The sequence below is a fragment of the Saccopteryx bilineata genome, chromosome 7 (genome assembly GCF_036850765.1).
Source record: "Saccopteryx bilineata isolate mSacBil1 chromosome 7, mSacBil1_pri_phased_curated, whole genome shotgun sequence".
Lineage (NCBI taxonomy): Eukaryota > Metazoa > Chordata > Mammalia > Chiroptera > Emballonuridae > Saccopteryx > Saccopteryx bilineata.
The window spans coordinates 110,743,972-110,771,486 of NC_089496.1; the positions used below are offsets into that span (position 1 = coordinate 110,743,972).

A 27,515-nucleotide genomic window follows, 5' to 3' on the forward strand; every position below is an offset into this window, starting at 1 on the left:
TTCATTTGAGGACTTCTATAGAATAGCTCAGAGCTGACAGAGGAACAGCCCCTGGGGTGAGGGAGGGCACGGTGGCCCCAGCGCTCGGAGGGTCCAGGGACCTGAGCGTGAAGACAGGAAGCCCCGGGCCACAGCTCGCCATTCAGGGAGCCGTGTTTTGCCGGCGTCCAGGCAGGAATCGGAGCTCTGAGCAGTGGTGTCTCAGATCTGTAAGGACAACAGCCCCGCTTGAGGTCCGTTGCCAGGGGGAGCTGGACGTCCTTGCCTGTTGCTTTCCCTCCTGAGGGCTGAAGCCGCGTCAGGCCACCCTTCATACCTACACCTGGTGGTTCCAGCAGTGCCTGGCTCTCTCCACCTGGTCCAGTCCACCTCCAACTCCCTCCTTGCCCCCTACCAGCTTCTTGTCAGGTACCCTAGACCTACTGTGGGATTGAAACATGCTTTTATTATTCGCTGCATTGATTAATAAAGTTTGCGAGCCTTCTTATGTTTGTTTTAAAATAATAATAATAATAATAAGGGCCCTGATCAGTTGGGTTAGTGGTAGAGCGTTGGCCTGGCGTTCAGGAGTCCCAGGTTCGATTCCCGACCAGGGCACACAGAAGTGCCCATCTGCTTCTCCACCCCTCCCCCTCTCGCTTCTCTCTCTCTCTCTCTCTTTCTTCCCCTCCTGCAGCCATGGCTCAATTAGAGCAAGTTGGCCCAGGGCACTGAGGACGGCTCCGTGGACCTCAGGTTCTAAAAAATGGCTCAAGTTGCAACAGAGCAAGAGTCCTAGATGGGCAGCAGAGCATCACCCCTTAGTGGGCTTGCCAGGTGGGTCCCGGTCAGGGTGCATGCTGGTCAATCTCTCTGCCTCCCCTCCTCTTACTAAAAAAAAATCACCTGCAAGGAAATGCTGTTTGCTCCTGTGGGCCCTTAGTTATTGGTTGTCCCTCGTGGGCCTGCCTGCTCGCCCCTTAGGTCAGTGGCCCCTCGCTGCTACTCTAGGTGTGGACGTCCTCCCCCCAGCCGTCCTGCTGCAGAGGTGGAGGCATAGCCACACCCCGAGGAGGCGGACCTCAAGGGCACAGAGGACGTCAATCAGTCAGGGACCAATGGACTCAACCAGCCCGAGCGAGCCACGGCCTCAGGAGGCTGTGTCGTGTACATGCGTGAGTGTATGTGCACGCGTGTTGGGTGGGGGCGGGTCTTACTCGAGGTGCGAGTGGGCTGGTACCTAGAGCAAAGACTGGACCAGACAGGCCAGTCAGAACCCTGAAGGCCTGAACGTGAAACTGGCTCTGCTCACTGAGAACCGTCCGTCAGAGCAAGTCCCTCTGAGCAGCGCCTGGCTGAGCCCTTACACGGCCCCACAGCGAGTCTGTTCTCAGCCTGGCTGGTTAGAATTGGTCTGATTTTCCCCTGCACCCCCAAAAATGCACAGTGAAGGGTGCCTCCTGCGGCTGCTGCCTGCACTCTGGGGGCCCTGGAGTGTTCTCCCCCAGACCACCCCGTCCGCTCTGGAAACGCTGTGGGCAGCAGCTCAGGCCGGGATGGGCCCCGAGTTCCAAGGTTCTGGTTAGGGGTCGTTCACTAACCGGCCTATGCTGTGCTCCAGGCGGGCGGCTCACCGACATGCTTCTGCCTGTGAGCTTCACGGGCAACTCCTTCAGAGAAAAGCCCTGTTCTTGCTTCTCCTTTCCTTGAACCTGGCCTCCCTGGGGACACGCCATGCACCTTCAAATGAAGTGCCTTTCTGGTGAGGCTGCACTTCCTGAAACCCTGCCCCACCTGCTCACCAGGGTCCCACTCCTCTCCACAGCTCGGTCACCAGCCCAGCTCCGGACACGGACCCTGACGCCCTACCCATCCCGCCTCCCTCAACCTGCCAACCCTTAGGGCTTAGACAACGCCGTCCAGAACCACACAGTGGCAGTCAGAACGCCCACAGCAGCTTCCAGCAGAGACAGACAACTAAATTCATAAACAAAAATGTTTATTTTTATTTGAACCTGCTTTATGCCAGACAGAGACAAGAGGACAGACAGGGGCACAGGATTCCAGACAGGATGAAACGTGTGCCCTTAGGGGACACAGAGGGACAGGAGGACACAGTGGACTGTGACAGATGCCCTGCAGCTAGAGGAGCATCTTGGCCTGATGCAGAAGGAAGAAGCTGGGCTTAGCGAGACCAGAAGGTACGGGCTTGCCGATGAGTGTGGGCCTCTGGGGGTAGGGCCCCGCCGCGTGCGGCCCTCAGAAACGGCCCTGGTGTTGCTTCCTGTGCGCAGTGGGCGCTGGGTGCCAGGAGATGACAGGCACCCACAGAAAGCGCCCAAGTGGGGGCAGGGCCCGAGGAGAGCCTGGGACGGACGTGTAAACGACACCACAGCACAAGCAGGAGTGTCTCCGCTCAGAACCGAGCCCACTCTGGCCGGGGCGGGGGCTCCTCAGAGGAGAGCCGTCCCAGCTGCTGCAAATTCACTTCACCTGAAAGAGGCACGCGGCCAGTCAGCCCTCCTGTGTAGCGACCCCTGTCCAGGAAGAAGGGGTCACAAGCCACCCTCTAAACCACTTCTCTTCCCTTCAGTGGTCAGGACACTGAGTGGGACTGTCCTGTGCAGGTCACCTAGAGCCCTCGTGCACAGGCCACACGTGTCCACCACTGGGAAGACGTATCCTGTGAGCACTGTGAACCCCTACTCACTCATCTACCCCTAACGTTTCCTGAGGATTGCGGCCCCTGCCTTTGGGGTCCCGATGAGGGACAAACGAAGACGTATTTACAATGCAAGTGCTCGAGCCTGGGGTTGAGCCAGGGGACTGATTCAGCACTGTGTGTGGCAAGGCTGAAGGCCACAGCCTGGCTCAAACTGCCACCCCTCTTCCCAACCCCAATTCTTATCATTTCGGGAGCCTCCGGAGCCCCCTTCATGACCTCCGTGTGGGTTCCTGAATGGAGCGTGCAGAGCCACTAATGTTTAAAAGCTTTGGTCCCTTAAAACACTCCAATAGAATTATTTACAGGATTCACTTCTACATTTACAGCCAATGTCACCCCGGAACGTAAAGCTGAACCCAACACACTGCTCCCTCTCCCTCCCCAGCTCCGTCGCTAACGCCGCCTTCTGGTTCTCGCTCTCTGGATGCCCGCATCCTCCTGTTCCTGTTTGGGAAGAAAAGTACACCTCCTCAGTCATTTAAAACAGCGACTTTTGTAACCAACTCTACAAACACCCAAATCCTTCCTAGGGGCAATGCTTTCTGATAATTGATTTTGAGGTCGGGGACAAGTTTTAAAACACAGGCTGGGGCAAAAGCAGCTTTGCAGTGGGGAGGGCGCAGAACAGAGCGCATGTTTGTAAGACCGTTTATTCACGACTGTACTATTTTCCATGCGAACAGCTGTCAACCTCCATTGGCCCCGCCCTGTCCCTCCTGAGAGAGGTACTTTTTGTTCCTCTGACTGTGTTGACTTCAGTTTTTTTAAACTTATTTTGTCTCCTGATGGAAAAGTCTGTAACTTACTTTTAAATTGATACCTAATTTTAAAAAGAAAAGAAAATCCACACAAACGCTTAGAGCAGGACCAGTTAAAAAGCAGAGCGGTCAACGACTTGCCTTTTCCCTGGGCTCGGTGGACCTCTTGGTGTTCCGAGTCACTCTCAGTTCTCTCGGTTCAGGCCTCCTCTCCTCCACAGTGTCGCCTGGCGGAGGGACTGTCGCCTTTCTGGACCGCAAGCGCGTGATGCCTGAACGCGGGGCTCCTTCCGTCTGGTCCTGAGTCTTCACGGGGGTCTCCGCGCCCCTTGCCCGGGCTTTGTCCCCAGCCCCGCTAGGCAGGGGCGTCTTCCTCCGCGCACGGGACCTCAGGGACATCTGTCTGCCCTGGCCCTCGTGCCCCGACGACGCAGACGTTGCGGCCTCCCCTCCGGGGCAGGGGGTCAGCGCCTCCTGGGAGGTGTTCAGGGGCTTCCTTCCGTTCCTCCGGGTCTTCACCTTTTCTGCTGGTACCGGGATCTCGGGCCGTGGCTCCGCCCCCTCTGTTTTACCTGGGCGTCTGGAACGCAGGGACAGCCCCTAAAATATCCAAAAGACACCCCGGGAAGCACCGACAGTGAGCACCGCGCATCTGAGAGCCCAGCAGGCCACCCAAGTCAGAAGCCAACTCCAGGGAACAACACATGGGCACATTTCACGGGGTTCATTTTCTAAGATGCCAGAGTAACCTAAGACGGTCACTGTCCCTGTGGAGAGGTTGCCTCCTCTGCCGACAGACCGTACATAAAGCCACAGAATCAGTTAAAAATTAAAAAAAAAAAAGTATACATATAAACAAGGAATCTGGTATAAATGTCAGTGTCACAGGCGTTACATCTGGTCATAAGAAGAAGCATTGGAGGGCATTCTAGAAAAACGCCCCTCGTTTGGGCAGTGAGTGAACTCCTGCTGCTGGAACGGTCACTAGAGCAGAAAGGAAAGGATCAGTTCCTGGAAGTGTGCAGACCTCTGCACACAGCAGTAACCACTCCACCGAGCAGCCTGGACAGTGGACAGTTATGTCCCTGTCAGGAAGTCCCTCCGCTGATGGTGTTTAACGAGGTACACACCCCCCACCCCCCACCCCGGCTGCAGGGTCCCCTTTTCCCTGCATCTTTGAGGATGAGCACAACTCATGCACCTCCTGCAAAAACCTGCCAGGATCTGGGGTGGTAACTCCGGCTGGGTATTCTCCCAAATGCCCTCTCGAAATCTCCCGAGGACCCTGCTCTGGGCTCTGCAGTTCCTCAGCAGGGGCGGCGGGCCCCTGGGGGAAGGACCCCTGCGAGGCACCTCGAGTCCCAGCAATCTACCCCCAGTACAGCTCGGAGCAGGCACCGTCCCCCGGGGCCCCCTTCACCTTGTCTGCAGAGGTCACGGCTTCCACTGGGCAGCCCTCATCTTTAGCTGTCATGGTCTTGCTGGGCGGGTCCACCACAGGTTCCAAGCTTTCCGCCAAGGCTCTCTGCCTCTTCCTCAGGACGGGGACCTCGGGGGGCTCGCGGCTCCCTGAGGGGGTTGTCCGCCGTCTCTTCTGAGGCAGCTTCTCCTCTGCAGGGTCTCCTACCCTGGTGCGCAGCCTCCTCCTCGCGCTGGAGACACTGCCGTCCTCACGGTTCTTCTTGAGGGACAGGGACACGAGGCTTTTGCTTTCTGGCTGCACCGGGTCCGTGCCGCCCACCAGGTCGCCCATGGGCTTTACGGTCAGGGCCCTGAGGACTCTTCTGGATGGTTCCAGGGATTTGCTCTGTTCTGGTGTTCGTGGTGGACTTGTCAGGTGCGCGGCATCTCGGCCCGGTGCCTGGCCTTGATCTGAGCTTTGGAAGGGCTGCTCACAGCGGGCCGGGCCTTCCGGGGGCTGAGCCTTTCCCTTCCGTGACCTTAGCTGACCGTGGCGGCCTATGGTGCTCTCCGCAGGCCCCAGTTCCTGCGCTGGAGAACCCTCGCACACTTTGATGTCTTTCTCACCTTCTACTGGTTGCCTGTGGGACCGCGTGGTTTTCCCTGACGTCCGGGTGGGCTTCCTGAGGGCCGACGGCTCTTCCTGCTTATCCACCCCTCCTGGAGGGGCCTTGAGTCGTCTCCTTGTACGTGCTGGAAGGACCATGGCTTCTGGCTGCAGAGATCTGGAGTGGATTTTAGTGGTTTCGACGATGGTCACGGGCTCATCTGTGTGACTTGGGTTTTGGGAGAGCTCTTGGAGGCTGGCCGGGTCCTCCAGGGGCTGGGTCTTTTCCTTACGCGTTCTTGGCCTCCTCCTGTTTGCAGAGAGGTTTTCTGCAGGGTCTGACTTCTGTTCTGGAGTTCCCTTAAATAATCTGACATCTTTATCACTACCCTCTCGTTGTCTGTGGGACCGCATGGTTTTCCCTGATGTCTGTGTGGGCTGCCCAGGTGCCGAGAGCACAACTTCTACGGCCACTTTCCTCGTAGCTGCCCTGAGACGTCGGTTTCTACCCGTAGGCATGGCAAATGGTTTTGCCTGTGGAGATTTCCAGGGTATTTCAGTTTGGCCATCAGTTGCTGATTCTCCTGTGTGAGTTGGTGTTTGGAAGAGCTCTCTGAGGCCAGCCAGGTCTTCTATGCGTTGGACCTTCCTCTTGGGTGTTCTCGACCTCCTCCTGCTTCCTGTTACAGGTTCTGCTGAGTCCAGTTTCTGTTTGGGAGTTTCCTGAAATGCTTTGACATCTTCATCAGCCATGTCTGGTTCTCTGTGTGAGCAGGTGGATGCCCCGGGGGCTGGTCTGAGCTTCCTTGGTGCTGAGAGCTCTTCCTCCACGTCCACTTTGCCCAGAGGTGTCCCGATGTGTCTCTTTGTGCTGGTGGGTGTGCTGACTGGTTCTGGCTGTGGAGACTGGGACAGTATTTTAGTGACTTCCTCATAAGTCATTGGCTCTCCTGCGTGATTGGGTGTTTGGAAGAGCTCTCTGAGGCCAGCCAGGTCTTCCATGGATTGGACCTTCCTCTTGGGTGTTCTCGACCTCCTCCTGCTTGCAGTGACAGCAGTTACAGGTTCTGCTGAGTCCAGTTTCTGTTTGGGAGTTTCCTGAAACGCTCTGGTATCTCTATCACCTACTGATTCTCTGGCTGAGCACATGGTTTTCCTGGGTGTTGGTGTTGGCTTCCTGAGTGCTGAGGGCTCTTCCTCCATGTCCAGTTTCCCCAGAGGCCTCTTGAGCCGCCTGGACATGCTGGTGGGTGTGCTGACTGGTTCTGGTTGCAGAGACTGGAACAGTATTTTAGTGACTTCCTCCTCAGTCGCTGGTTCTCTTGTGTGACTGGGTGTTTGGAAGAGCTCTCTGAGGCCAGCCAGGTCTTCTATGGGTTGGACCTTCCTCTTGGGAGTTCTCGACCTCCTCCTGCTTCCTGTTACAGGTTCTGCCGAGTCCAGTTTCTGTTTGGGAGTTTCCTGAAACGCTCTGGTATCTCTATCACCTACTGATTCTCTGGCTGAGCACATGGTTTTCTTGGGTGTTGGTGTTGGCTTCCTGAGTGCTGAGGGCTCTTCCTCCATGTCCAGTTTCCCCAGAGGCCTCTTGAGCCGCCTGGACATGCTGGTGGGTGTGCTGACTGGTTCTGGCTGTGGAGACTGGGACAGTATTTTAATGACTTCCTCATAAGTCATTGGCTCTCCTGCGTGATTTGGTGTTTGGAAGAGCTCTTTGAAGCCAACCAGGTCTTCTATGGGTTGGACCTTCCTCTTGGGAGTTCTCGACCTCCTCCTGCTTCCTGTTACAGGTTCTGCTGAGTCCAGTTTCTGTTTGGGAGTTTCCTGAAATGCTTTGACATCTTCATCAGCCATGTCTGGTTCTCTGTGTGAGCAGGTGGATGCCCCGGGGGCTGGTCTGAGCTTCCTTGGTGCTGAGAGCTCTTCCTCCACGTCCACTTTGCCCAGAGGTGTCCTGAAGCGTCTCTTTGTGCTGGTGGGTGTGCTGACTGGTTCTGGCTGTGGAGACTGGGACAGTATTTTAGTGACTTCCTCATAAGTCATTGGCTCTCCTGCGTGATTGGGTGTTTGGAAGAGCTCTCTGAGGCCAGCCAGGTCTTCTATGGGTTGGACCTTCCCCTTGGGTGTTCTCGACCTCCTCCTGCTTGCAGTGACAGCAGTTACAGGTTCTGCTGAGTCCAGTTTCTGTGCTGAAGTTTCCTGAAAGAATTCAATGCTTTTATCACCCCCTCCTGGTTCTCTGAGTGAGCGGGGTGTTTTTCCTGGTGAATGTGTAGGCGTCCGCAGTGCTGAGAGCTCTTCCTCTATATCCACTTTCCACAGAGATGTCTTGAGATAGTTCTTTATACTAGTTGGCGTAACAATTGGTTTTGCTTGTGGAGATTTGCAAGGTGTTTGAGTTTCACCATCAGTCACTGTTTCCACAATGTGAGTTGGTGTTTGGAAGAGCTCTCTGAGGCCAGCCAGGTCTTCCATGGGTTGGACCTTCCTCTTGGGTGTTCTCGACCTCCTCCTGCTTGCAGTGACAGCAGTTACAGGTTCTGCTGAGTCCAGTTTCTGTTTGGGAGTTTCCTGAAATGCTCTGGTATCTCTATCACCTACTGATTCTCTGGCTGAGCACATGGTTTTCCTGGGTGTTGGTGTTGGCTTCCTGAGTGCTGAGGGCTCTTCCTCCATGTCCAGTTTCCCCAGAGGCCTCTTGAGCCGCCTGGACATGCTGGTGGGTGTGCTGACTGGTTCTGGTTGCAGAGACTGGAACAGTATTTTAGTGACTTCCTCCTCAGTCGCTGGTTCTCTTGTGTGACTGGGTGTTTGGAAGAGCTCTCTGAGGCCAGCCAGGTCTTCTATGGGTTGGACCTTCCTCTTGGGAGTTCTCGACCTCCTCCTGCTTCCTGTTACAGGTTCTGCCGAGTCCAGTTTCTGTTTGGGAGTTTCCTGAAACGCTCTGGTATCTCTATCACCTACTGATTCTCTGGCTGAGCACATGGTTTTCTTGGGTGTTGGTGTTGGCTTCCTGAGTGCTGAGGGCTCTTCCTCCATGTCCAGTTTCCCCAGAGGCCTCTTGAGCCGTCTGGACATGCTGGTGGGTGTGCTGACCAGTTGTGGCTGTGAAGACTGGGACAGTATTTTAGTGACTTCCTCCTCAGTCATGGGCTCTCCTGTGTGATTGGGTGTTTGGAAGAGCTCTCTGAGGCCAGCCAGGTCTTCTATGGGTTGGACCTTCCTCTTGGGAGTTCTCGACCTCCTCCTGCTTCCTGTTACAGGTTCTGCTGAGTCCAGTTTCTGTTTGGGAGTTTCCTGAAATGCTTTGACATCTTCATCAGCCATGTCTGGTTCTCTGTGTGAGCAGGTGGATTTTCCTGGTGTTGGTCTGAGCTTCCCTGGTGCTGACAGCTTTTCCTCCACGTCCACTTTGCCCAGAGGTGTCCCGATGTGTCTCTTTGTGCTGGTGGGTGTGCTGACTGGTTCTGGCTGTGGAGACTGGGACAGTATTTTAGTGACTTCCTCCTCAGTCATTGGCAATCCTGCATGATTGGGTGTTTGGAAGAGCTCTCTGAGGCCAGCCAGGTCTTCTATGGGTTGGACCTTCCTCTTGGGAGTTCTCGACCTCCTCCTGCTTCCTGTTACAGGTTCTGCTGAGTCCAGTTTCTGTTTGGGAGTTTCCTGAAATGCTTTGACATCTTCATCAGCCATGTCTGGTTCTCTGTGTGAGCAGGTGGATGCCCCGGGGGCTGGTCTGAGCTTCCTTGGTGCTGAGAGCTCTTCCTCCACGTCCACTTTGCCCAGAGGTGTCCCGATGTGTCTCTTTGTGCTGGTGGGTGTGCTGACTGGTTCTGGCTGTGGAGACTGGGACAGTATTTTAGTGACTTCCTCCTCAGTCATTGGCAATCCTGCATGATTGGGTGTTTGGAAGAGCTCTCTGAGGCCAGCCAGGTCTTCCATGGGTTGGACCTTCCTCTTGGGAGTTCTCGACCTCCTCCTGCTTCCTGTTACAGGTTCTGCTGAGTCCAGTTTCTGTTTGGGAGTTTCCTGAAACGCTCTGGTATCTCTATCACCTACTGATTCTCTGGCTGAGCACATGGTTTTCCTGGGTGTTGATGTTGGCTTCCTGAGTGCTGAGGGCTCTTCCTCCATGTCCAGTTTCCCCAGAGGCCTCTTGAGCCGCCTGGACATGCTGGTGGGTGTGCTGACCGGTTGTGGCTGTGAAGACTGGAACAATATTTTAGTGACTTCCTCCTCAGTCACTGATTCTCCTGTGTGAGTTGGTGTTTGGAAGAGCTCTTTGAAGCCAGCCAGGTCTTCCATAGGTTGGACCTTCCTCTTGGGAGTTCGTGACCTCCTCCTGCTTCCTGTTACAGGTTCTGCCGAGTTCTGTTTCTGTTCTGGAGTTTTCTGAAGTGCGCTAGCGCTTTTGGCACCAGCCACTGGTTCTCTGTGTGTGTGTGTTGGGACCCCTGGGGTGTGTGTGGGCTTCCTGAGTGCTGAGAGAGCATCTACACTCGCAGCCTGGGGTGGCGTCTTGAGCCGTGTGTTCATCGTGGTTGGCGTACCAACTGGCCCGGATCTGGGAGCCTCACAGTGCGTCACTATGGCTTTCTTCTGCACGTCCACTGCTTCCCCAGCAGGACCCGGGATTTGGAGGAAGCCATGGAAGCCCAGCGGCTCTTCCTTGCGCGCCGCCTCTTGCCACCTCTGCATGGCGACCAGGTCTGCTCTCGGTGTACATTTCAGCTCTGAGGACCTTTCTGATCTCCTCACAGCTATCGTCTTGGCAGAATTTTCTTTTGATTCGATGTTTTTCGTACATGCTTCAAAGGATCCTTCACTCCCCCACATCTCTCTCTCCTCTAGGTGTAGTGCTGGTGGGCTCCTCAGACATCTTCCTGAGACGGTCCCAACAGTGTCCACGTCTGTGTCTTCCTTTCCAAGCTCTGGCCCAGGTGCCTGTGTGTTTCTGAGCCCCACGGACCTCCGGAACTTCTTTGCCCTGGACGCTGCCTTTGGAGGCTCTGCCCTGGGTGGCGGGGTCTCCAAACGTCTGTTCACTGGAACACACTGTCGTCTTGAGGCAGGGCTGGCAGACCTTTTGTCCGATGTGTCCTCTGGTGCATTCTGAACGCAGGGGAATACCCTCTCGCCTATGAGAAAAGAAAACACACACAGTAAGTACATTCCCTTCACTGTATCGTGTCAATTTGCTATTTTATCCTCATAAAATATTGTGTAAGACACAATAATTCACCCTCATCTCCACCTTACTAACAATGTAAGTTTGCTTACGTGGTTATAAATCTGTCTGATATATGAACTATGCACACTCAAGAATAATGTTATTTGGTCTTTTAGAGTAGGGCCCTACATACATAGCTGGTGATTAGAATCCACAGGCATTAAAGGAAAAACTTCCTCCACAAGGGTCTCCTGGCCCCAGATGAGTAGCTCCCTTGGTTGGAGCACTGCCCTGATTCCCCCAGGTAGCAGGTGCACTCCCCGGTTGGGGCACACGCACAAGAGTCAACTGATGAATGCATACACGGGTGGAGCAGCAAGCCCATGCCCCCCCTCTTTCTCAAATAAATAATTTTGAAAAAGAGAAGGCTCTCCTAAAGGCTACCACACCATGTCTTAGTGACCTGAACATAGACATTCTTTTTCTTCAAACATGAGAAACAGCTCTTTCTTCTTTTGAACCACCAATGCAATATGGCTTACAGGTAGGAAACTCAGTGTCCACGTTACACTGGACGCGCCTGCTTTGCAACTTGAGGAAGTATCTTCAGGGTAGCGAGGTGTCCACTCTACAGCATAAACTCAGCACCAAATGGGAGAGCAAGACAGCCCCGTCTCGCACTGCCCACCCACACTGCGCCACGCTCCCTCCAGAGGAGCTGCAGGGTAACCACTGTGTCCACACTGTCATCTTTCTCTCGGTAATTTGCAGTCATTTTGACTCTGAGTCCTTTGCATATAAGTATGACACGAGATCATTACGCTTTTCTGCTTATCACCCTCTTACAGTAAATAAAGTACACAGGTAGCGTGATTATTAAAGGGATTTCTTTTAACCCAATCACTGAACTGCCAATAGGAATTTCCCTAAAATATAATAAAACAGAGAATATGCAAACAGTATTTTACCAGGAGTAACTGTTGCAGAGAAATAATACAATATCTATTATAAAAACAAAAAAACCACCATCAGCACATCAAAGTGTTAGGGGGGAAGAAAAGTAAACCAACCAAAAGTTTTGGGGGTGCCTGGCAGGCGTTTCTCTTCTGAAAGAGGTACTTGCAACTTTTTTCCAAGCAAATCCTCTGAATCTGAGGAAGAGGTGGGACATCCGCTCACTGTCTGTGACTTCTCTTTCGCCGGGGTCTTGAACATTTCTCTGAGCCCTGTTCCATGAGGACAACAGAAAAGCGATGAGAACACTGCTCCTTACACAAACAACTCTGTGGGTCCCGACGCCCCTGAGGGCGCACCCCCTAGCACTCCTGGGAGAAGAGGGTCCCAGAGAGAGGGGGACACTGATAATAACCCATTGTTTTAAAAGAAGGCAATGGGATGTCCCAATCTTATAGGTCCTCCCCTCCACCTTTCTATTGGGGAAGAAAACACGGAGGACGCTGTCCCAGACTCCACTGGCCGGAAGACACGAGGCCCCAGTGCCTGCCCTGTGGAGGACGCTGTCCCAGACTCCACCGGCCGGAAGACACGAGGCCCCAGTGCCTGCCCTGTGGAGGACGCTGTCCCAGACTCCACCGGCCGGAAGACACGAGGCCCCAGTGCCTGCCCTGCCCCCAGGCATCCAGAGACCCTGCGACCTCGGGATGACGTCAAAAAGTTTGAGGTTACCCGGCTCTGAATTTTATGTACAAGTGAAATACCCCTAAATTTTAAGTGACCAGGGCTACCCATTTTTAGTAGTCAGGTAATAATATCACCATCTTTTCATTTTAGCACCAAATAGTAGTATTACTGTAATCTTACGGGAAACAAAAGGAACACAGACCTTTAAATGGAAATCAAGCTCTATGAAAACTCATGCCAGCCCAGTCTCCTCACGGTCCTCCTTCTGGATCAGAACACTGTCCAGTCCGTCTACAGACTGTGCTGGGTGTCAGTTCAGAGTCCGCCCAACCAGCAAGCTCAGGTGAGCACCCCTCAGCCAGCGTTGACCTCAAACACCCCGGCCTCAGCCTTCAGCACACGCTGGTGTCTGACCACGAAGACGCCCACACCAGGGGGTGGGTGTTGGTGACTCTAGGGAAGTATCTGAGTATGTTAATCCCACTTATTTTATCTTAAAATTCTTTTTGAAGCTTTGCTGCCAGTGCTGCCTGACATGTATCAGCGCACACACGTGCTCGTTGTTTACTAGGACACACAGGTACACATGCCTGTGTACTGGGTGGTGCAGGCGTGGCACACTTTCACTCATGGAGCTTCCGTGGAGACTGGTTTGCACTGTTCCACCCTGTTGAGTTTTTCTCTTTTCTTTTTTTAAGCTAAATGCATTGAGATCCAACGTGACTCTAACCGGAGGGTACATTAGACGGCTTATACAACAATTCTCCTGTTAAAATCTGCCCCAAAATAAATACAAAATTCCACCTAAAAGATTCGAGGCTCCCTTCTCTCCACAAATGTGCAAAGTGGGAACCACCGGTCCAGCTGGGTGGCATGAAGCCCTAACCCTGGGTCTTGCCTTGTTCCGATCCGCTATACTCTAAGTGTTCTTCTAATGAGAACGGTAGCACTGGCTGGACATTATGACCGCTCGGAGGAGACCTCTTCACAGGCCTTGGGTTCATGAAACATTTCTGCTCCATGGAAGGAAAGGAAATCTTGAAGCAAAATATTGCTCCAACCTGTTTCCTCTAGCTTCGGGGCAATCGACTCATCTAAGGGCAGGGAAGGAGCAGTTTTAAGGGCAGGTCTGCCAGGGTCCCCCGGGGCAGCTTCCAGCCTCCCCCCTGCATGGCTCTCCAAGGCAAAGGTGTTGCATCTACCTTTCCCACCCACTCCCCACAGGACACACTGTCCCCAAATGCCACAGGCCCAGCCTGGCTCCTTGATGTCGCTTTGCTTCCCTTCTTGGGTGGACAGGACTCCAGGACACTGACTGGGATGTCTGGTCCCCCGTCCCCCTCAGAGCAGGTCAACAGCAGCCCACACTGTCGCGAGTCTAAAGGCCATGGCTGGGAAGAACCCAGCCCGATGTGTTTACCTGAAAGGTCTTCACTGAAGTCCATTTTCCTGCTGAGCACGAAGCTGTTGAGCATCCGGTAGGGCCGAGCCGGCATGCCGACCTTTTCGACGTGGGCTTTCCCGATTACGATGGTGCAGGGAGAGTTGGCGTGGCCCGTGCTGAACTCGTTGTGCACACTGTCCAGAGGATTCTGGACAAAAGGGCAGGAGAGCACAGAAGGTCAGGGCACCGACCCCCACTTACTGTAACCCCGAACGGCGTGACGGGCAGGGGCGGGCCGCGGCAGAACACGCACCTTGGGAGTGCTCATCCTCCGCGGCCTTTTGAGCGGTGGCCTTGGGGGTCCGTGCTTCCGGACTTTGGTCGGTGCTGGTTTGGCACTCAGCTTCACCACGTCTGCCCACGACTTTGCCACTGCCAAGAGGAGCAGACGATGTAAACAAAGGCTTCCCGTAACCGGCGCCCTCCGCAGGGGGTGGAGTCACGGCGAAGCCCGCTCCGCAGTGCGACACTCACCTGTTAAACTGGCTTCCGAGGCCCTGCTCCTCCTCCGGGCCTGAGTCATCTGCAGGAGGCCGTGAGGGCTGCGACCCAGGGACGCCCTCCTGGAAGGCCCACCACTGCTCCGCCTCCTGGCCCGCTTACGGACGGCTGTCTGAGGCGTAGACCCGCTGCCACTGGAGGCGGGGGGCTTGGACGACCTCCGGCCCCCACCGTTGGCAACTGGAAGCATTTTCACAGGGTTGCGAGCAGGGGAACTCACCAACGTGTTCCAGGGGGTCACTTCCAAAGGGATTTCTGAAGAATCCTCGTTTCCTGCTGGCTGGGGCTGCTTCTGACGTGATTGAAAGGTTCTCAGGAAAGCTGACCAGATAGCACACCCCTGCAAGGACCCCCGAAGCTCTACCCCATTAAGAATCTAGGTGTTCTAACATAGGAAAAACCCGCAACCAAACACAACACACAAACTCATGTCCAGTATGCCCCACCGACACCGTGAACCACTTTGTACTGCTCCCAAATTCTCAAACAATTTGCATCAGCCTGGTGTTGAACACACATAAAAAATTGTAGCTGTTTAAATCTTGAAGCACCAAAACATTTCAACCTGTCTGTCAAAGGCAAGGCAGAGGTGGGGGCCCGTCCCCAACATTTAAGGGAAAAGAGAACAAAGGCAGCAAAGGAGCCTTCGCTGGGGTCTTCCGGGAGGAAAGGTGCAGGGAGCCATGAGAAGAGGCTGGGCCCTGACCCGAGCCCCAGCAAACAGGGGTGGGGTGTGACCACATCCGCTGTCTGCATGGGGGGTGGGGCTTACTTCCAGGGCTCAGAGGCACCTGTTGTGCCTTTCGGGATAAAAAGCAATTCAAGATGGCCCCGCCTCCGATGAGGGTCAGCTGCGAGGCTAGACCTGTCTAGAGGCCTAGCACCAGGACGGCACAGTCTAAGTGAGCCGGCTCAGGGCTGAGCATTTCCCTTTCGGCTTGTAATTCTAAAAGAAACAACCACTTCATGCTCAGATTCTGTTCAGTGGGTAGCTTTCACGGTAACCCTGGGCGCGGATGGCAGGGAAGGGCAGGAGAGCCAGCAGCCGGACATACCTTGATGATCCTCTTCAGGGAGGTAGGGGTGTGCATTCCGAGGGACCGCCCCATCACCGGCGTTTCCCCTCTTTTGAGAGGCGTGTTAGGAGGTAAGTTTTCATCAAACAACTCGGGTCTCAGGTGGCCCCCGAAGGAGACGCGTCTCCGCTTCACGGGCACCCCCTCAACTTCCTCTAAAGTAATGAGCACAGATGGGAACGGGGATGAAAAACCACTCCAGGACTTAGGACTTGTCTCAAAGTACTGGAGTCACTAGCCCCCGACCCTGACTCCACAGCTTCAAGTCTCTCGTGGGGCTCAGGAAGGATCGGGGTCACACCACCAAAATGTCTGTCACCACATGACAGCACCAAGGTGTCCATTAAAATGTGGGAAGACCTCTGGGGACAGACTCATAAAGGAGTTGGCCTGGCGCGCTGGCTCTCCCTGGGGCACTGGGGGACAACGGGGACAGGAGGTGGATGCTTCAGCCTTGACCCGAGAAAACTTCCCCGGAAGACGCACACCTGGACCTCACCTGGACCGGCCCGGTGAGCAGAATGACCTGGGGAACTTCTGCAGGGGATTCTCACGGGTCAGTCATGCGACCCCACCCCGATGACACGGCTTTACAAAGCGCTGGTCACCACCGGTCCTTGTCCCGGTGCCGCGCCCTTCACGAGACGGGCAGGGACACTGTGACCGAGGAGCGCGGACCTCAGGTTAGGGAGCTGCATGCCTCTGCACTGGGCGCCCCTCGGGAGCTGCCTGGAGAGCCCTGCAGAGTGCAGCTGCCCTGGGGCCACAAGCCAGCTGCAGAGGCCCTACCTCTGCACTCACTGCGGGAAGTGAGGTCATCAGCTTCCCCCTTTGCAAGTGGACATAGCACTCCCTGTTCCTGTGGGCGCTCCTGCTGTGTTTCCTGAGAACCCGCTTGGCGGAGACCCCGAGGGCCACCCTGGAATACCAGATTTCCAAGGGACTTCCGCTGACTAAGAGGATCAAACTCACGGGACAGCTGCCTGGTCGCTCCGATGGCGCCCCCTGTGCAGAGCGAGTGTGCCCCTTCCTAGGCGGTGGCAGCTGGACGAGGCGTCGGCAGCCTCAGCCCCCGCGCCACATCTGTCCCTCTCGAACCACCTGCGCCTCCGGACGTCACCCCCGCCCCATTTCCCGGGTCTGCGGGACAGGCTCTCCGCACAGAAACATCGGTAAGGTCTCAGGAACTCATGCCGAGAGGGACATGTGGACTTCTGGAGAAAATCAAGTTCAATAAACTTACCGAAGTTGCTGACATCGACAGAATGGAGGCCAGGCGCCGCAGCCGAGGTGCCCAGCCGCTCCGGCGAGCCGCGGGCACCGCCTCTGACCTTCTCCGGGTGGACAGTCAGGGGAGCCAGCGTGGACTGCTTCCGAATTTCTGCTTCTGTAACAAGACTGTCGACATTTGGGGGCAGGCTGATCCGCCGCTTTCTGGAAAAGACTTTTTCTGGTGTGCTTCCGAAGTCGCCAGCATGTGCAGGTTTGGTGGGCGTTGGACTAGCAAAGGGCTTCTGCGGGGTCAGCGCCATTCTGTCCGCCCAGAGGCCTTTGCTCTTACCCGGACTCACAGACTTGCACCCCGCCCTGGCCCTCAGCGCACCGCTCAGGCGTTTCCGGGAGGAACTTGGGTGTGGATGTTGGGCAGGGGTCCTGGCTTTCGTCGTCTCTGTGGGGGGGATGCTGGGACTCCTGGTGGCCTTGGCAATCGGACCAGGTCCCTCTCCTGCTCCCTCTTCCTCCGCCTGGCGGCTCCCTCGCTGTCCCGGGGCTGGGGAGGCCTTGGTTTGAGTGCCCCACCCGGATCTGCGCCCAGGCGTGGGTGAGACCCACAGCTGTGCCTCGCCCTGTGAACCACCAGCACGACCCGCTTCTGCTGCACGAGGACCCCGTGACCCTGATCGTCTACGACTCTGCAGAACATTCTTCTTCTCTGACTTTGCATCTAACTCTTCCTTCATAGACTCATAAAGGTTCCTAAAGGGAGACTCGTTCTCTCCATCCTTCTCGAGACACTGTGCAGCGGGGAGAGACCCCAGTCCTCCGTTCCCGCTCACTGATGCCCCATGGCAGCCTTCTCCAGAGCCCCCAGCAGGGGCACCCGCTGCGGGGGCAGCTGAGGGACGACCCTGGGGTGTGGTGCTGGCGCGGGCCGTCCCGACATCCTCCGTCGGTCCTGGGGGCCCTCCTGGAACACTTCCAGTGAGCTGCGCACGGGCATCGCTGGCACCTTGAACTTCCCCGTCAGTGGCACCTTGACAGTGAATTATGAAATAAAAAACAAGTTCAAGATTTTTTCAACTGTCATGGGCAGCGTTCACGGCCTCAAACTGTTTCGCACTGCCTTATAACCTAGCTTTTCACTCAGCCTGCAGGTTCCCGCATGCCCAGAACGTGTCCTAACAGTGTTCTGATGCTAACATTATGATCCAAATAAATAAGTCACATTAGCCTCCTGGAACCAATCAGAGATATCAAATGCTACTGATCTACTGAGAATTAAGCAGACAACTGAGCAAGACCATTTCTTTACACGCAAACTCTCCAATAAGCACGGGACCCCACACGGCACTTGGGAAGAAAGTCCACTCAGGGGCATGTGACCAGGCCTATGGGGTCACATCACATGACACATTCCCTAACCTCTGTGAGCCTGGACATGGAACACTGGTGGTCTAGCTGTCCCCTTCCCGTCCTCATGCTACACAGAGGCCTGACCTTGTAGGATCCGAACAAAGCGAAAAACTACTAACCAAGTTGGGAAGAGAAGCTTGACCTCGAGACCCGACGTGGAGATGCCTGGGAACGGGCAAAGGAAGAACAGCGATTAAGGAACTTGCGTGGAACCGACAAACTTACTCCAACATTCTGCCTCCTGATGTCCTCCCTGCCCAGCTGTTCTCAGAGAACTTTCAGAGACTTTGAGACGTGAGCCGGGACAGGCAGGTGGCAGCACTCAGAAGCACGAGTGTTTCTTGGCGGATTTAAGAACATAGTGATGGAATAAGGGACAGGCCTGATGCTGAAAACTGTGTAAGTAAAAGCCCAGTCAGCTGTTACAACTGCCGCACACTTTTCTCCTCATCATCTGAAGGAAGTTAAAATTAAACGTCCCCCACACTCAGCCTCTGTGCACCTGCCAAAGGCACAGAAGCCCTGACTTTATAGTCAGTTTCATCAGAACCCGGCTCCGGGTCCTGGGGTTGAGCTGAGGCTCCGCTCAGCCTGCGTGCTCATGGCTGGCGGACACCGCGGGCCAGTCTGAGCCCAGAACTTAAGGCAGAAGCCACAGCGCACACGCATGGCATGGTCGGCTCGGAGCACAGGGTCAGACCCAGCACCCCACAGAGGGCGGTAACTCTTCCAGAGTCAGGGGTCACCTATCAAAACTGGGCATTCTATTTACATGCTGGGGTTGTCCCAGCCCAAGACTTCCAAGATCGGGCATGAGGAACTCTGGGGCCAAGAATGTAAGACAGACTCAGACCTCTCGTTTTAAATAAATGCAGAAGTGTAGTTTTAAGTGATTTTAATCCAAATTCAATGTGTTTTCATACCTTGGTTACCCTTTCCTACTATACCTGCAAAGTCACCCTCCCTCATGAGAAACTGTTCATCAATGTGCGCATAAGTGATTTCCCATCCTCACACAACAGAATCAGAGCCCCAAGTCTGATAACACCCTCGTCAGTCACCTGTTCACGTCTCTGTCCTGGAAATTCAGCGGACCTCCTTCTGATCTGCTGACTGTCATTCTCATACCTGAAGTGCACAGAACGACAGACGTGCTCAGATGACAGATCTGTAACCGAGGGTAAAGCTTGTGTATCTGATTAATACCTAAGGGGCAAGGGACACGCTTCATTTTGTTACCTGATTCCTGGAAACAAATTTAGGGTGAGGAAAGTGCTCTTTAGCGGGAAAGAAACAAAACAAACGGACAGATACGTTGTCTCAAGTATCTTTCGGAACAGCAGGGTCTGAGGTTGGGGACGCAGATTCCAGCTCCATTAGGACTTCCTTCCCGCAAACCAAAGGCAGTGAGCACAGAGCTGTGTTTCCACCAGCTCACGTTCATGGAGACTGCCGGCCTGGAAGGTTAACCAGGAAGCCCGTGGCCGTCTGGCACCTTAGCCACAGGGATGTTCACTTACGGGGACCACAGAGCTATGTGTGCTCCAACTTCAGATCACTATCTCTTCACCTTCCATTTACTCCGACCCCATCTGAGCAAAGACAGGCACACTGGAGGGAGATGAGACATTCAGCAAGATGCACAGTTGTACTTACAGGCCTCGGGTCTCAACCCACAGACAAACCTTTTCAGAGGTGGACAGAACCGGGGTGCCCCCGTGAAATGGCCTGATTTGAATTTCAAAGCCCCCGAGTGTGACCAGGCTTCTGGGACTGTTTCTCACGGAGAGCCGAGTTCTGGATCAAGTCCCTCTTCCTCAGACCAGTCTCCTAGTCATTGTGGGAATATTCTATCATCTCAATTAATCTAAACTCAAGACAGCACTGTGGCTTTGGGGAAATAGTTCTGGCATATCAAATGCTTCCCACAAAGAGCTTTAAATACAGATGCCCTTTGCAAATGAAGCAAGTCTCTAAAATGCTCAGGGGAAGAAAGGACCCAGACATTAGGAAGGAACAACAGAAAGTATTTAGGGAAGGCCAAGAAGGCGGAGCTCTGCTCAGCAAAGGGGATGGGAAATGTCCAACAGTATGTTCCTACAAGGGACACAAGATTCAAGACACAAATAGAGCATCGGCCTAGCGTGCGGAGGACCTGGGTTCGATTCCCGGCCAGCGCACACAGGAGAAGCGCCCATTTGCTTCTCCACCCCTCCGCCGCGCTTTCCCTCTCTGTCTCTCTCTTCCCCTCTCGCAGCCAAGGCTCCATTGGAGCAAAGATGGCCCGGGCGCTGGGGATGGCTCTGTGGCCTCTGCCCCAGGCGCTAGAGTGGCTCTGGTCGCAACATGGCAATGCCCAGGATGGGCAGAGCATCGCCCCTGGTGGGCGTGCCGGGTGGATCCCGGTCGGGCGCATGCGGGAGTCTGTCTGACTGTCTCTCCGTTTCCAGCTTCAGAAAAATGAAAAAAAAAAAAAAAAAAGAAACAAATAGGACGACAGAGAAGGGTGGAAGAGATACACCTGCAAACAGCCCCCGGGGGATGGCTGGGGAGGCCACGCTCACCTTAGACAGAGCAGGCAAAGCCTGTCTGAGATGGAGCACATTTCATCACGGTTAACACGGTCCGTCTCTCAAGAAGACACGCCAATTATACACAGAAGTGCACCTAACGGCAGGTTCTAAGAGGCTGCCTGACCCTCAAGCATGCAAGTAGAGAAGACCAGAGCATGCCACCCTCCTGAAATCACTACAAAAGGCACAGAAGGTACCCAGGTGATCAGTGGTCGCACTTCAGCCACCTAGATCACTCTGAAGGCAAACACGCCGTAGAGCTGCCTCACAGAATGAAAACTGACAGAACTAAAACACAAAAGGAAAAAGAATAAAGTATCCTCAGTGTGGGATTTTAACTTAACCAGTCGGAGCAGCTAAGATGGGGGGCAGGGCTGAGGGAATGACTGCGATTCTAGTGAGCAATTTGACCCCTGCTTGTACAACACCGCACCCGGCAGCTGTGGACCACCCTGCTTTCCAAACACAGAGAGTAGTAAAACATCAGCCAGGTGCAATCAGAAAGCAGCCCCGATGCATTTCAAAACTGGGAATGACTCAACTGTCCATCCAGAGTGGGTCAAGTGTGTTTGATTGTGTCCATAGCCACGCACATCAGGTCAGTGAGATGCTTGGACAGTGCGAGGGACATCGTGCTCCGAGTCTCACCACCAGACAAGCAGAAGGTGCTTTCAAACACACACTTCATTCTGGCATTAAATTGATGGGGTTTAGGCCTAACCTGTGGTGGCGCAGTGGATGAAGTATCGACCTGGAAATGCTGAGGTTGCTGGTTTGAAACCCTAGGCTTGCCTGGCCAAGGCTCATATGGGAGTTGATGCTTCCAGCTCCTCCCCCCTTCTCTCTCTCCTCTCTCCCTCTCTGTCTCTCTCCTCTCTAAAAGTGAATAAATAAAGAAATAAACAACAACAAAAAACCCAAATCTCTACTTGCAATTTCTGTCAATTGATGTCATTAAAAAAAAATTGATGGGGTTTAATCAAGACGGACAAAACCGCAGTAGTTAGGGATGCAGGCTTGGGGATCACACTCCAGAGACGTTCGTGCTGCCGGAAAGGAACGGCAGTGATTTGCTTGTGACGCAAAGAGGCAGTGGTTAGGAAACACATGAAGAAGCTCGCGGAAATGTTACGTCTCGGGTGGTGGGTTAGCTAGCTAGGGCTTCCATAACAAGATACCCAGCGTGGCTGAAACAACGTATCTTCCCAGTTCTGGAGGGCTGAGAGTCCAAGGCGAAGGTGCCGGCAGAGCTGGTTTCCTCTGGGCCTGGCTGACTTCCCTTCGTCACCAGTACACGATTGTCCCTCTGCGCCACTGCTCCCCTGGTTCTCCATTTCCTCATCTCCTCCTCTTATAAGGACACCAGTCAGGTTGGATGGGGGCCTACTCCGAAGGCCTCACCTCGACTTAATCCCCTTTTTAAAGGCCCTATCTCCAAATATAGTCATGGTCTGTGGTCCGGGGGTTATAGCACCTCCACACACAAAATGATCACATGTGTTGATCCCAGGTAGCTGTTCCCCTCATCTCGCTTTGTAACCTTGCCCATGAGTATAACTCAGTTTAAAACAATTGACTAGCCCTGGCAGGTTGGCTCAGTGGTAGAGTGTCGGCCTTGCGTGCAGAAGTCCTGGGTTCGATTCCCAGCCAGGGCACACAGGAGAAGCGCCCATCTGCTTCTCCACCCCTCCCCTTCTCCTTCCTCTCTGTCTCTCTTCCCCTCCCACAGCCGAGGCTCCATTGGAGCAAAGTTGGCCCGGGCACTGAGGATGGCTCCATGGCCTCTGCCTCAGGCACTAGAATGCCTCTGGTTGCGACAGCTACGCCCCAGATGGGTAGAGCATCACCCCCTGGTGGGCATGCTGGGTGGATCCCAGTCGGGCGCATGCGGGAATCTGTCTGACTGCCTCCCCGTTTCCAACTTCAGAAAATAAATAAATAAATAAATACAATTCCTCAACACAACAAAGAAAAAGTCCGATAGGACCAGGTCACCCCTCTTTGGCACGGTATGGGCACTCTATTTTAAACCCTAGAGCTGGATCCCATGAGCCCCACGCATCCATGTGATTTCAGATTCGAAACAAGTGTGGAGAACGACACCCTCAGACCCTTTGCCATTCCCCCACGTTACAGAAGAACCAGGGCGTCTGCGAGGTGGTGTCTGGTGACGCAGAAGGCCCGTTCTGCCCACTGACCGGAAAGAGCGGTCGATGATCGTGATCAGGTCCCCATGTTTCAGCTCTACGGGCCCTTCCACGGCTGATCCATTCACCTGTGTCGGGTTTGTGGAGCTGAAATTAGTCAGGACCGCCTGAAAGTAGAAAAAGAGGGGGAAACATGTAATACACAGTAATAAGTAAATACTTCTCGAAAACAGGCTTCCAAAAAACCCCAATAACCTTCTGCTCCTTGATTTCAATTCTGCAGTGCAGTTTGGACACAACTGGAAGCTGGATCCGAATGTCACATTCGATACTCCTTAATTGAAAAGAATAAAGATTTTTTAGGTTGTCGCATTTGAAAACATGACATCAGTGTTTCAAAATTAAACAGCCTTTGACTACTATACCTTTGATCTATAAATGTCATGATATAAAAAAAAATTAACAAACTGGGTGAGATCAAGGACCTCTAAATTTTACAAATAATTTAAATCTTTAAAACTTAGAGCATTTAACCCTTCGAGTAGTGAGTTCTTTTCATGCTCACTGACCCCCAGGAGTGAGTTTTTTTTTCTCTCAAAAAGTGAAATTAGTTCCAGTTACAGTTTTATTAACTTAAAATCATGTTTGTTTGATAACCGATTGATGGAAACAAGAAGTACACTTGCCTTGTTTTAATGTTGCCTTACACATTTTTAAAATAAAAATGATTGTTATCTGGAAGGTCAGGAGGCATAAGGACGTACATGAATGTTCGTACTACTCAAAGGGATAAAAATCATTACATTAGAAAATGTTACAATATAAAATTTATTTGCCTTTTACTAAAATATCTATGCTTGTTAAGACCCAACTAAAGGAGTATTTTACACCAGTCTAGAGAATGAATTACTTTTCATACACTGAGGTTTTTTATTTTTTTGACATAATGGTTTGGGTATGTTTATTTGTTATGTGCAGTTTAAGGTTTAATCATCACCTAAGTGCTGTATTTTACGCCTGCACCTCTCTGTGCTCAGTTTCTTCATACCCAAAGAGAATTTCATTAGCTCCTCTGTCATGGTGTTCTTCAGATGGTTAAATGAGTTATGCACATCTGTCATTTGCCTGGCCCATTGTAAGTACTATTACTGGTGAACTTTTTATTGTTGTTTTAAAACTATACTCCCTTAACTGACAGATTCACAAGTCTCACTAAAAATACTAATCTTCAAGTGACAGCAGCAACAAAACATTCTCTGGACTCAGCCCTGTGCAGGCAGCACAGGGACCCATCAGCAGTCCCCGGTGCGGTCCCTGGCTGTTCACGAAACCATCTGTGGTTTTATAAGTTTGAACTCTATACTCTGTTTGAGTATAGACTCAAAATACATATACTCTACTGAGAACTCTGTTCTCATTATAAACCTCTGGAGTCTAAGAATTCCCTTCCTACCCACGTCCCACAACCAAACACTTATGAATGGATTTCTAAAGTACAAAAACGTGCACAAAAATAAACTTAATTGCAGCTGCCTAATAAACCACAATTACCACCACCTGATACCAGCGTGCTTTTACACATTTTTTTTCCCTTTAGGAAAGAAGCTATGGAAGGTGAACAGCTAGAAAATTTAACTTCTAGGTAGGAAGAACATTCTAGCAAGACAGAGGCCATCTCATTAGAACTGAGCGATTGTGAGGCAGGAGACTGCCAACTGGGACCCCTGTAGTTCAGTGGTTCTTCACCTGGGCGTGGCTGACATGCTGGGGTACAGGACTCTTTATCATGGGGACTGTCCTTGATTTCTGTTCACTGGTGCCAGTGGCCTTAGCCTCCCACATCCAGGTGACAGGGTAATGTCTCCTGGGAGCACAGTGCCCCTCAGTTAAGAACCGCGGCTATATACTGAGCCCAGTTCTCCAGCCCAAGTGCCAAGTGCCGACCTCACCTGCCAGACCCCACACCAGGCCCTGACGACGAAACTATTAACTGAGCAGCCTTAGCCTTGGGGAGCTGGGTGGTGGGACAGACAAGCCAGACCCATCACTATGGTGGTGCTAGGAAAGAGCAGTGTTCAGTCAAGGCTTCTCTTCAGGTAACGTTTAAAACAAAATGAAAGTTGTTTAAAACGTACATCAATCAAATGGAAAGGAATCACGTACATAAGCTGGGACACCCCAGTCATAAAGTTCAAACTGGCTAACAGCACCCAAGAGAACAAGAGCTTGGGATGTCCAAGGTGGGGTGCAGGCTGAAGGGGAGGGTCAGGGGTGGCACCAGGTGGGGCTCTGCAGGGAGGGTAACCTATCATCTGTCTAAAAGGGCACAGGTGAGCCCTGGCCCGGTAGCTCACTTGGCTAGAATGTCACCTCCATACACCAAGGTTGTAGGTTTGATCCCCAGTCAGGGTACACACAGGACTTAACCAATGAATACATGGATAAATGGGACAACAAATTGATGTTTCTCTCTCTCAAATCAATCAATATATATTTTTTAAATAGTAGAGTTAAAGGGGCACCCGTTAGAAAATCAGAGGGGTGCAATTAACCCTGCTGCTTTCTGTAGGGGCCACAGTCACCACTACCACCAAGCACAGCATGGGCGGCATCCAGAGAGGGGGAGTTCTCCCAACACCAGCAGGCGGCCTTTCCCTTCCATGTTCATTTTTCCCAATAGACAGACAAGAGCACTAGGCGCCCCCCTCGTTCATTAACTAAGCCTCATGGTGGGGGGAGGGGCTCAGAGGAGCAGCCCCCTCTCCTCCAGTCTTCCTGCCCTGCATCAGGATGGGACAACCATCTACCTTTTCCTCCCTGTAAAGGTGCTGATGGCGGCCACTTGAACATGTACGCTCTACTCAAACACCCATGACTACCTGGCCCATACGCACTGTTTTCCAAACTGCTCTGTACCAACAGCTCCGTCAGGCTGACAATAAATACACGGGAAGTCCCCAGCTAAGGTGACCTTGGTGCCAGCCCGCGCACCTGTGACCAGGCTATTCAGGTCTTTTTAAGCGAAACTGTCCGGTTCCGTCCCCCGCTCCCCCCGCTCCCCCCTGCGCGCGCGCACAGGGCTCACCTTCCGAAAGAGCAGGTCCTCAGGCTCAGCGGGAAGTGGAGGCCGTCCACCCCGCTCCTTCTGATGGTCACCAGGCGTCCCGGGGGACCCATGTTCTCAACAAATATTGGGGCGCCGTCTGTACAAAAAGGTCTGGCTGCAGCCAACTCACTGAAGAAATGGCAAATACAGAAAGCGCGGCGGAGGACGGGGGTGTCACTCCGGGGACTCAGATCAGAGCCCAGGAGTCGGGGGTCCCAGCGGGCGGCCGGGGGTGCGGGCACAATGCGCGCGGGGCAGGTGTCACTCCGGGGACTCAGATCAGAGCCCAGGAGTCGGGGGTCCCAGCGGGCGGCCGGGGGTGCGGGCACAATGCGCGCGGGGCAGGTGTCACTCCTGGGGCTCAGATCAGAGCCCGGGAGTCGGGGGTCCCAGCGGCCGGCTGGGGGTGCGGGCGCAATGCGCGCGGGGGGCTGTCACTCTGGGGACTCAGATCAGAGCCCAGGAGTCGGGGGTCTCAGCGGCCGGCTGGGGGTGCGGGCGCAATGCGCGCACGGTGGTGGCACCTGACCCCTGCGGGGCCTCGCGGCCAGAACGAGTCGCCCGCCAGGGTCCCCTCTCCCGAGAGCTCTTCTGCCCCCCACCCAGAGACCCTGGGGTCCGCGCCCCGGAAGGAGCCGCCGCGGGGCCCCGACTCACCCAGGACCAGCCGCCCGCCACGCCACTCGTGCGTCCGCCGCCCGTCCGGGCGCCACGCAGGTCCGCGCCGGGAAGAGCCCACAGCCCGTCCGCTCGCGTCCACAGCCCGCCCCGCGCCGCAGCGCCCGGGATTCCCGTGTCCACTGTGCCCGCCGTGCCCGCTGCCCTTCGCGGAGGGCCCGCCAGCCGCTTCCCGGACTCGCCCGGCGTTGCTCGCGCCCGCGCGGAAACCGCCCGCCGCGCTCTCGCGATTCAAATGAAAACAGCCAATCACATTTGGCGCACAGCGCTGCGATTGGACGCAGCGGGGCGGCGCTTAACCAATGAGGAGGGTCGAGGGCTGGAGGGCGGGCTCCCCGCGCGACCCCACTGGGCGCTGCAGGAAAGGGCGGGAACTCCTCTGGCCTCCCCTTTTTTAAAAGACCCAGTGCGCCGCACCCTCTGTCACTCTGGCACTGCTGGAAGGTTTAAACTTTTTTATTGTTTTAAGTTTCTGTATCTCCTCAGAGATAACCAAGTATCTATACTGCTCACAAAAATTAGGGGATATTTCAAAATGAAGATGAAGCGATAAAAAAAAGCATCTGATTTTTTTTAAATTAAACAAGAACAGAAAAGCATATGATAAGTTGTTCGAATATGCAAATGAGTGGAGTACTCGCACGTTCCCTGATCCCCTAATTTTTGTGAGCAGTCTAGTATAAACAATGTCTGCCTCTCTTCCCCAATGATCCATGTATTGTTTTCTTCCCAAAAAGATCCTGATGTACACATTGCTCTATATTTTATGTTCTCTGCTGAATAAACCCCGAGGCTACAGGCTATGTGTGTATTGAACCTGTCCTTGTCTTTTTTTAAAATTATCTTCTAATTGGATGTAGGGGCGGTGACTCTGGCTAATGAAACGATACAAGCTTCAGGTGCACAGTTCTACAAGCCATCATCTGTACACAGCACCATGTGGTCACCACCACATCCTTCGATTTACTTCTGTTTCTGAGAGCCTGCAGACGATTCGGCTTTAGAAGCCATCATTCACCTAAACACTATCCCTACTACGCGCACAGGTTTACTACAGTTTCCTGTTAGAGAATAT

General features: G+C 53.7%; 1 protein-coding gene and 1 non-coding gene across 4 annotated transcripts; one reads left to right on the top strand and one right to left on the bottom strand.

Annotated features, from left to right (window-relative positions):
- Positions 1-1,961: 1,961 nt before the first annotated feature.
- Positions 1,962-26,640, bottom strand: MKI67 (marker of proliferation Ki-67). 3 transcript variants are annotated; one of them, XM_066238350.1, is made up of 15 exons: positions 26,420-26,640; positions 25,742-25,859; positions 22,912-22,990; positions 22,708-22,823; positions 18,998-19,064; positions 18,056-18,101; positions 16,546-17,556; positions 15,282-15,457; positions 14,200-14,518; positions 13,979-14,097; positions 13,702-13,873; positions 11,711-11,866; positions 4,883-10,608; positions 3,604-4,062; positions 1,962-3,148 (listed from the first exon to the last, which is right to left on the bottom strand). In XM_066238350.1, the coding sequence occupies exons 2-15, from the start codon at positions 25,831-25,833 to the stop codon at positions 3,098-3,100; spliced, it is 8,589 nt and encodes a 2,862-aa protein (XP_066094447.1). In that variant the 5' UTR covers positions 25,834-25,859; positions 26,420-26,640; the 3' UTR covers positions 1,962-3,097. The 3 variants fall into 3 exon arrangements, with proteins under 3 accessions (XP_066094447.1, XP_066094448.1, XP_066094446.1); XM_066238351.1 differs by having other exon boundaries at positions 14,200-14,515; positions 25,742-25,891; XM_066238349.1 differs by having other exon boundaries at positions 25,742-25,891.
- TRNAA-UGC (transfer RNA alanine (anticodon UGC)) lies at positions 22,089-22,164 on the top strand. The gene has a single exon. It is a non-coding gene; the product is annotated as a tRNA-Ala (tRNA).
- Positions 26,641-27,515: the final 875 nt, after the last annotated feature.

What these genes read in the sequence shown, in the direction of transcription:
- MKI67 (XM_066238350.1), bottom strand. Translation starts at nt 25,833, where the DNA reads ATGGGTCCCCCGGGACGCCTGGTGACCATCAGAAGGAGCGGGGTGGAC. An exon ending in CCCTGAAGAGGATCATCAAG is followed by an intron (nt 14,519 to 15,281) that starts GTATGTCCGGCT and finishes CAATCACGTCAG; the next exon opens with AAGCAGCCCCAGCCAGCAGG. An exon ending in CCACCGAGCCCAGGGAAAAG is followed by an intron (nt 3,149 to 3,603) that starts GCAAGTCGTTGA and finishes CTTCCCAAACAG; the next exon opens with GAACAGGAGGATGCGGGCAT.